The sequence below is a fragment of the Micromys minutus genome (assembly GCF_963924665.1).
Source record: "Micromys minutus genome assembly, contig: SCAFFOLD_573, whole genome shotgun sequence".
In the NCBI taxonomy this organism is placed as follows: domain Eukaryota; kingdom Metazoa; phylum Chordata; class Mammalia; order Rodentia; family Muridae; genus Micromys; species Micromys minutus.
The window spans coordinates 30,079-42,576 of NW_027667829.1; the positions used below are offsets into that span (position 1 = coordinate 30,079).

General features: G+C 39.1%; 1 protein-coding gene across 1 annotated transcript in view; it reads left to right on the forward strand.

Moving 5' to 3' along the window:
• The window catches only part of LOC308416114 (chromosome-associated kinesin KIF4-like), a gene marked incomplete at its 5' end in the record, with an annotated part of 44,154 nt that overhangs the window by 8,448 nt on the left and 23,208 nt on the right, over positions 1 to 12,498 (forward strand). Inside the window, 2 exon segments of the mRNA XM_080942592.1 lie at positions 8,645 to 8,701; positions 10,091 to 10,276. Coding sequence (XP_080798718.1) covers positions 8,645 to 8,701; positions 10,091 to 10,276 — 243 coding nt within the window.

Here is a 12,498-nt window from a genome sequence, read left to right on the forward strand (position 1 = left end):
CTTTGACCTTAGAGCTTGAGCCATTGGTGTTTTGTTCAGGAAATTTTCTCCTGTGCCTATGTGTTCTAAGGTTTACCCTACTTTCTCATCTAATAGTTCCAGTGTATCTGGTTTAATGTGGAGATCTTTAATCCACTTACACTTGAGCTTTGTACAAGGAGATAAGAACGGGTCTATTTTCATTCTTTTGCATGTTGAGTGCCAGTTGGACCAGCACCATTTGTTGAATAGGCTGTCCTTTTTCCATTGAATGTTTACTGCTCCTTTGTCAAAAATCAGGTGACCATATACATGAGGGCTCATTTCTGGATCTTCTATTTTATTCCATTGATCCACATGCCTATTTCTGTACCAGTACCATGCAGTTTTCAGCACAATTGCCTTGTAATATAGCTTGAGGTCAGGGATAGTGATTCCCGCAGATGTTTTTTTGTTGTTGAGGATGGATTTCGCTATTCTAGGTCTTTTGTTATTCCATATGAAATTGCACATTGATCTTTCCAATTCCATGAAGAACTGGGTTGGAATTTTGATGGGGATTGCATTGAATCTGTAGATTGCTTTTGGTAGGATGGTCATTTTTAAGATGTTGATCTTTCCAATCCATGAGCATGGGAGATCTTTCCATTTTCTGAGATCCTCCTCAATTTCTTTCTTTAGAGGTTTGAAGTTCTTGTCATACAGGTCCTTTACTTCCTTAGTTAGAGTCACACCAAGGTATTTCATAGTTTTTGTAACTACTGTGAAGGGTACCTTTTCCCTAATTTCTTTCTCCACATGTTTGTCCTTTGAGTATAGGAAGGCTACTGATTTGTTTGAGTTAATTTTGTATCCGGCCACTTTGCTGAACTTGTTTATCAGCTGTAAGAGTTTTCTGGTGGAATTTTTGGGGTCACTCAAGTACACTATCTTGTCATCGGCAAAGAGTGATGTTTTTATCTCTTCCTTTCCGATTTGTATCCCCTTGATCTCCTTTTGCTGTCTAATTGCTCCAGCCAGGACTTCCAGTACTATGTTGAATAGGTAGGGAGAGAGTGGGCAGCCTTGTCGAGTCCCTGATTTTAGTGGGATTGCTTCAAGTTTCTCGCCATTAAGTTTGATGTTGGCTGTTGGTTTGCTGTATATTGCTTTTATTATGTTTAAATATGGGCCTTGGATTCCTGTTCTTTCCAGGACTTTTAACATGAAGGGGTGTTGGATTTTGTCGAATGCTTTCTCAGCATCTAGTGAGATGACCATTTAATTTTGGTCTTTAAGTTTGTTTATATGGTGGATTACATTGATGGATTTCCTTATGTTAAACCATCCCTGCATCCCAGGGATGAAGACTACTTGGTCATGATGAATGATGGTTTTGATGTGTTCTTGGATTCGGTTTGCAAGGATTTTGTTGAGTATTTTTGCATCAATGTTCATAAGTGAGATTGGTCTGAAGTTCTCTTTCCTTGTAGGTTCTTTGTGTGGCTTAGGTACGAGGGTTATTGTAGCCTCAAAAAATGAGTTGGGTAATATTCCATCTGATTCTATCTTTTGGAATAGCTTGGCGAATATTGGTGTTATATCCCCAATAAATGTCTGATAAAATTCTGCACTGAACCCGTCTGGACCTGGGCTTTTTTTGGTTGGGAGGCTTTTGATGACTTCTTCTATTTCTTTAGGTGTTATAGGGTTATTTAGATGGTTTACTTGGTCCTGGTTCAACTTTGGGACCTTGTATCTGTCTAGGAATTCATCCATTTCCTCCAGATTTTCCAATTTTGTGGAGTATAAGTTTTTGTAGTATGATCTGATGATTTCTTGAATTTCCTTAGTTTCAGTTGTTATGTCACCACTTTCCTTTCTGATTTTGTTAATTTGGATACTCTCTCTTTGCCCTTTAGTTAGTCTGGCTAGGGGTTTATCAATCTTGTTGATTTTCTCAAAGAACCAACTCTTTGTTTTGTTGATTTTTTCAATGGTTTTTTTTGTTTCTATTTGGTCTATTTCTGCCCTAATTTTGATTATTTCTTGCCATCTACTCTTTTTGGGTATATCTGCTTCCTTTTGTTCTAGTGCTTTTAGCTGTGCTGTCAGGTTGCTGATGTGAGCTCTCTCCAGTTTCTTCTTGGAAGCACTTAGGGCAATGAGTTTTCCTCTCAATACTGCTTTCATTGCATCCCATAGGTTTGGGTATGTTGTGTTTTAGTTTTCGTTGAATTCTAGAAAATCCTTAATTTCTTTCTTTATTTCTTCTTTGACCCTGCTATCCTTTAACAGAGTGTTGTTTAGTTTCCATGTGTAGGTGGGCATTTTGTTGTCTTTGTTGTTGTTAAAGACCAGCCGTAGACCATGGTGATCTGAGAGGATGCATGGGAGTATTTCAATCTTCTTATATCGATGAAGGCTCGTTCTGTGTCCAATTATGTGGTCAATTTTCGAGAAGGTGCCATGGGGTGGTGAGAAGAAGGTGTATTCTTTTACTTTTGGATAGTATGTTCTGTATATATCTATTAATTCTAGTTGGTTCAAAGTCTCTGCTAGTTTTGCAGTGTCCTTGTTCAGTTTCTGTTTCCCTGATCTGTCCATTGGTGAGAGTGGGGTGTTAAAGTCTCCCACTATTATTGTGTGGGGTGAAATGTATTTTTTGAGCTTTAGTAGAGTTTCTTTTATGAATGTGGGTGATTTTTTATTTGGAGCATATATGTTAAGGGTTGAGAGTTCCTCCTGACAGATTTCCCCGGTAATTAGTAAAAAGTGTCCTTCTTTATCTTTTTTGATAACTTTTGGTTGGAAATTTACTTTATTTGATATTAGAATAGCCACTCCAGCTTGCTTCTTGGAGCTGTTTGCTTGGAAGTTTTTTTTCCCACCCTTTTACTCTGAGATAGTTTCTGTCTCTGTCTCTGAGATGAGTTTCCTGTATGCAGCAAAAGGCTGGATTTTGTTTATGTATCCAGTCTGATAGTCTATGTCTCTTTATTGGGGAGTTGAGACCATTTATGTTAATAGATATCAAGGAATAATTGTTTCTGTTTCCTGCCATTTTTGCTTTTTTGGGTTGAGTTGTGTCTGTGTTTTTTTCTTTAGTTTTCTTGTTTAGGAGTTTTCTTGTTTTTACTAGGCTGTATTTTCCCTCCTTGTATTGGGTTTTCCACCTATAATTCGTTGTAGTGCTGGGTTTGTGGTCAGATATTGTGTGAATTTTGATTTGTCTTGAAATATCTTTGTCTCTCCATCGATGGTGATTGATAGTTTTGCTGGGTATAGCAGCTTGGGCTGGCACTTGTGCTCTCTTAAGGAGTGCATGATGTCTGTCCAGGCTCTTCTAGCTTTCATAGTCTCTGTTGAGAAATCGGGTGTGAGTCTGATTGGTCTGCCTTTATATGTTACCTGACCTTTTTCCCTTACTGCTTTTAGTATTCTTTCTTTACTTTGGGCACTTGATGTTTTTACTATTATGTGTCGGGAGGTATTTCTTTTCTGGTCCAACCTATTTGGAGTTCTGAAGGCTTCTTTTATGCTCGTGGTCATCTCATTCTTGAGGGTAGGGAAGTTTTCTTCTATGATTTTGTTGAAGATATTTACTGTGCCTCTTAGTTGATACTCTTCTCCCTCTTCTATTCCTATTATCCTTAGGTTCGGTCTTCTCATTGTGTCTTGTATTTCCTGGACATTTTGGGTTAGGAGCTTTTTGTTTTTTGCATCTTCTCTGGCTGTTTTGTCTATGTTTGCAATGTTGTCTTCTGCCCCCGAGATTTTCTCCTCGATCTCTTGTAATCTGTTGGAAATGCTTGCTTCTGTGACTCCTGATTTCTTTTTTTGGTGTTCTGACTCTAGGGTTATCTCTTTTAGCGCTTTCTTTATTGTGTCAATTTCTGTTTTAATTTCCCTCTTCCATTCCTTTATTTCTTTGGTTCTGTTTTCGTCTCGTTCTTTGAGTTCTTTGAGTGTTTTTCTTGTTTCTTCTTTAAAAGCTTCTGAATCTTTTTGCTTTTCTTCCCTTTCTTGTTTAAGTAACTCTATCAGCGTCTTGAGGCATGTTTTCAGGTCTGTGTCTTCTTTCTCTGGAGTGTTTGGAATTCCTATGTTTGCTACTATCGGAGAGCTGGGTTCTGGTGTTGCTAGATTGTCTTGGTTTCCTTGGGATATACTCTTTCTCTTTCCTCTTGCCATTTTGTTGTCAGTGATATGTTCTTGCCTTTCCCTTGTATCTGGTCTGTGTCCCTGGTACACTTTCCGTGTGCACTCCTCAGAGATCTCTCTACTCCCCAGCAGCCCAGGTTCCGGGTGGCAGCTGGGACAGGCTCTGCTCTGCGTCCTGAAGTCACCCCCGGGTGGGAACAGACGTTCCTAAGATCTGTTCCTGGTCACAGATGCTCAGCCTCTCCGAGCCACCTTTCCGGCTGGCTGTTGGGCCAGGCCCTGCTCTGTGTCCTGAAGTCGTCTCCGGGTGGGAACAGAAGTTCCTAAGATCTGTTCCCGGTCACTGGATCGGGGAGGACAGGGCAGGTCAGGGCAGGGGGTGCCCTTTCCGTGTGCACTCCGCAGAGATCCCTCTGCTCCCCCGCAGCCTAGGTCTCCCACTCACCAGTTGCTCAGCCTGTACGAGCCGCCTTTCCGGCTGGTGGTTGGGCCAGGCTCTGCTCTGCGTCCTGAAGTCCTCTCCGGGTGGGAACAGAAGTTCCTACGATCTGTTCCCAGTCACAGTTGCTTAGCCTGTACGAGCCGCCTTTCCGGCTGGTGGTTGGGCCAGGCTCTGCTCTTCATTTCTTGAAGCTAATACGCATTTCTAATTTTGTAAATTTTTGCTGAAATAGCTAAACTGAACTGTTTGAAGAAGAGATCATTAAATATCGGACATGTTCTGACCATTAAGTTTATTATATTAAAACATTTATAGGATATATATATATATATATATATATATATATATATATATATGTAATTATACATAAATATTTATGTTTTCTAGCAAACTGGTGATGCAGATCTGTAATCTTGTATTCCCAGAAATTAATAATATTAAGTCATGGTTCATCATTCTCTTCTCTCTTTCCTCTCCTCTCCTCTCCTCTCCTCTCCCTCCCTCCCTCCCTCTCTCCTCCTCTCTCTTCAGGAACATCACAACTTTAAGAGTGGTCTAGACTATTTAGCAATATTCCTTCAAAAAAACAAATACTCTTATTATGGATGTAGTTTATGGATAGAGGTCCAGTTTTATTTATGTTCTATAATTTATTTTTTATGTTCTTTGGTGTCTTACATGCATGTGTGTCTTGTGAGGGTGTCAGAAGCCCTGGAACTATGTATATACATATATGCATGTAATATCATCAGTGAAAAAAGAGACCATGAATTTAAAAGAGAGAAAGGGAGGTTGTATGGGAGTGTTGGGAGGAAGGAAATGGAACAGAGAAATGGTATAATTTTAGAGTAATTTCAAAATAAAAAGAATGTACTGAGTTAATCCCAAAATTTGTGAGGCAAAGACAGAGCCTAGTCTACATATCTAGCTCCAAGTCACCCAAGGCTACATAGTGAGACTTTATCTGATTTTTTTTTTTTTTTTAATTCGGGAGCTAGAGAAGTAGGCCAGCATTTAAAAGTACCCATTGGTTTTGCAAAGGATTGGTTCCCAGTTCTAGAGAATTTGATGACTTTTTCTGGCTTCTGCTGGCACCAGGCATGCATGTACAGGCAAACCCATAAAATAAAAGTAAATAAAAATTTAAAATTAGTTCACTCAAACGTTATGGTGTAAGATCACTTGTATAAATGGTGATAGCGTTTGGAAAAAGCAGGACTGAAGAAAAGGGACACTGGGACCCTTTCAGCATCTATCTAGCCTTTTTGTTACATTTGCAAATAAATGATTCTTGAGGCCAAAAGATGTGCTTCCAAAAGCAGGGAACCACTGAAGTTCTTTTAGAAACTTTTAGAAAATGGCAAGATTTTATATACTTGTTGGAGAATGACCAGCACAAAGAAAATTGCTCTCACTTCTAATTCTGCTTAAATTGATCTGAAATATCATATATAAGAAAACCTTGTGAGTTGCCCCAAAATTATGATGATATAAGGTGTAGAAGAAGCCTACTAGAGCTAAAATTTACAACCACTGAAATTAAGGCCTCAAGGGTGTAGTGTTCGTGGCCACGGTGACTTTAGAGGATTTTATTCTTCTCATTTCTGAGCTCTGAGATCACGAAGGCTGAAGGAATGATTGTAATACAATAAACCATCCTCACTGAGGTCTGGCAATATCACTTGTGCCCGGTGTGCCTGTAGGCAGATCTGTTAGTGGTGACCAGCTCAGAGGAACTCTAGAATTGCTGTCTGCCACTAAAATGCACTTGGCACACACAGTTGGAGAGTGCTGAAGATTATTACAAGCTGATAAAGTTATTGGCTTCCATCCATCATCATAATTAAGCAGAGTAAACCCTTTTAACCAAGGCTCCTGCTAGACTCTTGAATCAGTTTTCCTTCTCTATTGTCTGAAGACCCTCCCAGTTGCTTAACTTTTTAAAATACACAATGTATCTCCCTGGCTTTTATTAACACTTACAACAGTAAAAGCAAAGTGTTTCAAATATAAGTACATGTGCCCTTCATTCTGAATTAAAACTATTTTTATTTTAAGTGACAGGTGAACACCCCAATTTCAGTTATGAAAGCAACCATTGTTCCTGGACTTTCCTCCTGGGGCTTTAGGTACCAAGCTGTACCCTTAAAATACAATCGAAATAAGCTTTTTTGGCTGCAGTATCCTGTGAGGAAATCCAGGCAGTCATTTGAGTTCCTGCAGAATCAAGTACTATTTTTGTCTGATAGATACCCTCCTTCAAAGCAGAGTTCATAAAAGTATTTAGCAAGCCCTTTCCAAGCACATGCTTCATCAGGAAAGCTCTGCTGTTTAGTGTAAACAAACTACCCTGATTTTCATCCCATGACCTTGAGTAAATAGTATCTTTTACTTTAATGAGGTTGTAAGCTGCAGTCTTAGATTGGTCAAAGAAGAGAAAAGGATAGTTAGACTGAAATAAATTCCATCGCTACATATTTATACACTTGGAGTTGTGAAACCAGAATCATTCTATGATTATACAAAACACGTCACCATAGCCAGGAGCTGAAATGTTGGCATTGTAAAATTTCACTGGGCCAAAAGTCATATAGTTTGATCTTGACCCTCTTTAAGGTGCCAGGAAAAGACTTTAGGTTGGATGTTTTGTTGACTGCTATAATCCTGGATCTTGGGACATGGGGAAAGAGGACAATGAGTTTGAGAGTGGTTACATGAGTCCCAGGCCTGCCTGAGCTACATTGCAAGTGGCTATATCAAAATGGGGGTATGGAGTCAAATAAGACAGTGTTATAATCCTTTATAATCTATGATAGTTATATAAATAAATATACTGAAATTTGAACATGGGAGAGAAGAAAGGGCCATCATTAAGCAATCCTAGATTGGTGCTCCATTTTAAAGGACTTAGTGTGCCCTACACCTGGAGGCTTGCCAAAGCTGAACATAAGGATGAGAATGTGGAAACACTGGCGCTTCCTTTGAGTTCTCTTTGATCCTCACTGGCTAGAGATTTCTGAGCAGGCCAAGGGAAATGCTTTACAAATAGCTCTTATTAAAGAACCATCTCCTAACCTTTAAGATAACCAAGACTGCAACAACTATGTGTTCTTTCACACAACTGATACAGACTCTGCATGTTTTAACTCTAAATTCCTTCATTGCTAAGAAGCCAACAATTCTTTCACCTCTAAACTGCTTTACCACATGACTTCCCAAGAATAAAACTTTGTTTCTAAGGTTTCAGAATCAATGGTGTAGAAGCAGGGATGTATATGCTACAGTGCCAAGTAACACGTAAACTTCAGTGATGAGAACAGCCTGCTCAGAGGATCATCTGGAAACAAATTTCTCTTAATAAGTAGTTTTCGGTTACATTTCTAGGTGTTTGTTCCAGTGCCCAAAAGGACTAGCCGTTCTCTAGGAGGGGACTTAACCTGCTGAGGTGCTTATTGTTTCTCTCCTACTAACTACCTACAGCACCTTCATATGTGAGGAGCAGAGCTCATAGGACATTTGTGTGACTTGATGAATACACGTTTGTCCCCAGCATACTGATTAGGACATCATCGATTTCCTTATGGAATAAGAGCTTTCTATCTTGACTGGCTATAAAACTCAATGCTACAAATTAATTCCACCCACTTTCCTGATGCATTGCCATTCTTTTCTGTTTGGTTTTTGATGGTTTGTCTACGCAGGCGTGCCTGGGCTTCTACCTCCATGGACAGGGAGTGATAAAACGAAGCATAAAACGAAAGCGCGGCCATCTATAAAATGGATTCAGTTTTGACCTATTAGAATGGTTAGATGTTTCACTCTGCCTTGGTGATCTTTGACTTCTTACCACGGAGACCTTACTTTGTTTTCTCAGAGACTACATAATCACCCTTTTGAAAAAAGAAAGACCCCCGAGAGCTTGGAAATGGGAACACGTAGCTGTTAGGGTATCTGTGACTACAAAACCAGTCCAGTACCTTAAATGACTTCTGTGTATACTTCTAAAATATCAACTTTTAGAATCAGATAACCAGTATAAAAACATTTTGTAATTTCACTTTTGTATTTTTTTTGCTACAGGACGAAGCTGTTGCTTGCATGAGTGCCACCATTGATAGTGCAGGGGAAGCTGACACTGTAAGTAATTGACACCTTTTGTGTGAACCCTGGAGCTCTCACTGCCGCTTCTAAACCTTCCTAGAATTGATCAATCATTCAACTCTGGAGAGGATCTGTGGTTATTACCATTAGTCATAGAATCCTCTAGAAATTCTGAAATCTTTAAGATCTCAGTTTCATAATACTTCATACAAGGATGAGCCCTGTTTCTGATTATAACTGGTAATGAGCAGTGCCTCTCAGGGGCATCATGTTGTATTTTTCAGTCTGACTTACTTCTTTTCTATGAGGTGCTAGTTCTGCATCAATTACCCAAGAAGTTAAAACAAGGAAAGGAACCAATTAGGTAATTATGACAAAGTCAAAAAGCATTGCAGGAGAATGTTTTCTGAATATATTTTACTACGGATGCAGTGATCATGGGCTGAAAAAAAAAGGAGGAAAATGTTTTGAGTGTTCTAAGATCACAAGGATAGCTAAGGTGCATCTGCTGTTGACCTTGACTGAAGGTTGCACAGTAAGGTTAAAAAAAAGAAAAGAAAGTTTAGTCAGTGGCTTCTTGAGGCAACCTTTAACCCTGAAACAAATGCACGTTAGTAGTTCCTTATTCTGAATGAAGCAAGATAGGAGAAAAACTAGGTGATAAAAGTCAGCCGTGTCAGAATAAGTGACTCTTCCATTTCCAACGTAACATTTCCAGTGTACTATCCTCTTTAGGGGCCCCTTGAGATGAAATGAAAGTAAGGATTGTTTGTCAGATTAGTATAACAAAGAACAAGAAAACTTGTACATGTTACAGAGTATTTTAAGAGCAAGGGAATACGCTCCATAATTAATTTCAGCTGTTTGAACCAATAGCATATAAGAAGCCACAATAGTGAAAGAGCACAGGTATTGCTGATGGAAAACAGATGTAGAGAGTAAAGTACCTAAGGAACTCCAGCTTCTTGCTTCTCTTAAATTTGTATATGGGGTGCACAGCTTTATTAGAAGGATTTATAGGCTGTGGTCCAGCTAATCCAATAACAGCTGCCTATGTACGTTAAGGTTCAAAAATCCAGTAATTGTTCAGTCTACAAGGCTGGATGTCTCGGCTGGTCTTCAGTACATGCCAGAATCGTGAAGAAGTAGGCTCTAATGCCAGTGGAGGAATGGACTGTGTAGTGTGGTTGAGAACAAGCAGGCAGAGAGCAAGCTTCCTTCTTCCATGTCCTTTATCTAGGCTTCCAGCAGAGGTTGTGACCCATATCAGAGGTGGGTATTCTCACTTCAAATGATACAGTTAAGTGAAAAAAAAAATCCTTCATAGACTGTGCTTTGTGATTTTTCAGTTTTAGTTAATTCCAGATGTAATCAAATTGACAACCAAGAGTAACTATCACAAAACTATTATCTATCTTTTCTCAGCAGGTGCAAAGCAGTCCAGATACCAGCAGGTCTTCTGATGATTTCAGCACCCAACATGCTCTACGTCAAGCTCAAATGTCCAAGGAGCTGATTGAATTGAGTAAAGAACTTGCATTGAAAGAGGCCCTGGCTAAGAAGATGACTCAGAATGACAACCAGCTACAGCCCATTCAATTCCAGTACCAAGTAAAGTGTTTTCTTTTTTCTAGTGCAGCAGTTGGTCATGTGTACCATATTAAATGGGGGAAAGCAAACTGGCGAGACAATTTTGGTAATGAAAAGATAAGTGTTTCCCCATTGTCTGTTTCCAGTGTTGCTGATAAGAAGTATCTGGTGATCTAGAGTTTTTCCCTCTGGCAACTCGGTATTTTTTTTTTTTCTGGCCCCAGGTAGCATATGCTCTCACAATGCTAGGCTTATTGTTTCCTTGGGTACTGTCACTTCACTCTATTTTCTTTCTTCAGCTGCCCTTACTCAGATAATTCACTCTGCTTTTCTTGCTGCCTCCTTCCTGTTCTCTAAACCCTTGTCCACTCTCTAGATTTCCTTCCACTTCTGGTGACTATTTTTATTTGCTTACTAACTCCCAAGATCCTTTTGATGTTCCTAATTGTTCTTGCTATAGAAATCTTTTTGTGGATGTAGTGTCCATATCTAAGATTAGGAATTAAAACCTATCAAAACTTTATTCTTCTTCTTTGCTTCTTTTTTCCACATTTCCTTTCTTTTGTATGTTTTATTCTCTTTTACTTAAGAACCTTTCTTCAAATTTCTGGTGATCTTTGGCCATCAGTACAAATGTAAGAGAGAGACAAGCCAATAGGAAGTTTTCCATGCATACACTTCTCCTGGGTTCCTTAGTTACCCTACAGAACTCTTTTCTTCTCAGCCTGGAGCTATGTGGGCACAGTGCTGGGAATGTTGTGGTCTCTGTGCTCATTTATTTCACACAGGTCAGCAACATGACTCCTCATGTCTTCAGTAGCTAGATCCGGGCTGGCCATGCAGCCTGAAAGTTTCATCACTGCAGAAAGGAAGTTTTTACACTTCTCTGTCTTTCCATGATACAAACTAGTGTGTTGCTCATTGGCATTCATCCTGTAGAAATCATATTTTAACATTTTTCCATTCCAGAAGGCAGTTACTGTTTTCTCTTCCCAGAGTCTGTTGATATGTCTTCAATATTGACTGCCTACTCTTCATGCTTGCTCATTTACACAATTTTTTGCATCATTCTAGGCAGGATTACAGGAGAAAGGTTAAATATGTAGGTCAGTTGTCTATCTGTGATTTAAGGCATACAATGCAGCCTTTCTCAGGTCAAATGTGGTTCTGACTTTTCCAGGATCAATAAAAGATTACTAAGTTTCTCTCTTTTTTGTTTTTATTAGTTTGGCTTTTTAAATTTCTTTGTTTGTTTGCTTTACTTACTCCCTTTACATCCCACTCCTTACCCCCTCCTAGTCCCCCTCCCCTTCTCCTCTGAGTGTGTGGGACCCTCTGACTATCCTCCCACCCTGGCACTTCAAGTCTCTGAGGCTAAGTCCATCCTCTCCCACTGCGTTGTCTACCTTGTCTAGTCCTTCTTCTTATACTACCCAGAAATGGGAAGCTCGTTCCACCAGAGTATTTCCTACTCTATAAGGAAGCATATATAAATAATGTGGTGTAGCTCTTAATTCAGTAATAATATCTAGTCTTTTCCCCCTAAAAACCAAGAAAATTAACTCTTAATAAAAAGTAATACCTTTGAATCACATGGAAATCACCACTTCTCTTTTTAAGAAATATGCATGTGTGAATTGCTACATGTTTGCAGAGGTCAGAAGGCCACGTTGTGGAGCTGGGTTTTTCTTTCTATCTTCACATGGCTTTTATAGCAAGTACTGTTATCTAGTGAGCCATCTCATAACTACGAAGTATTTTCCTACCATGTATTATACACACACACACGCACTCATATATATAAAATGTTAAATATGTAAAATATACATATGTAAATAGGGAAATGTCTGGAAGATAAAAAGCTATGATTTCCTTCTGAAAAGAGGAGGGTAGATGTTGGCAGGGCTGAAGTAGTCAATGTGTCTTACTTTTTATATGGGTTACCTGAATTATTTTTTATAGGAGATCATAATTAAATATAAATGCATTTGCATGTACTTTTTTATTTTCTTTTATTACCAACCAGTTTAAATATGCAGGGTAACTATGAAGCAATGATAATGACTTCCATTGCTTATACTGGAGTGGCTAGGCCTAATGCTTAGAAAAGAGCTCTAGCAAATTTAGAAATCTTAATATAGCCTCCAACCTGTTTTTGCTGCTTTCTGCCGGTCCTGTATTAATCCTGAGCCTTCATGTAATTTTGGTTCTCAACCACTGACTTAGTCAATTTTCTTTGGTTC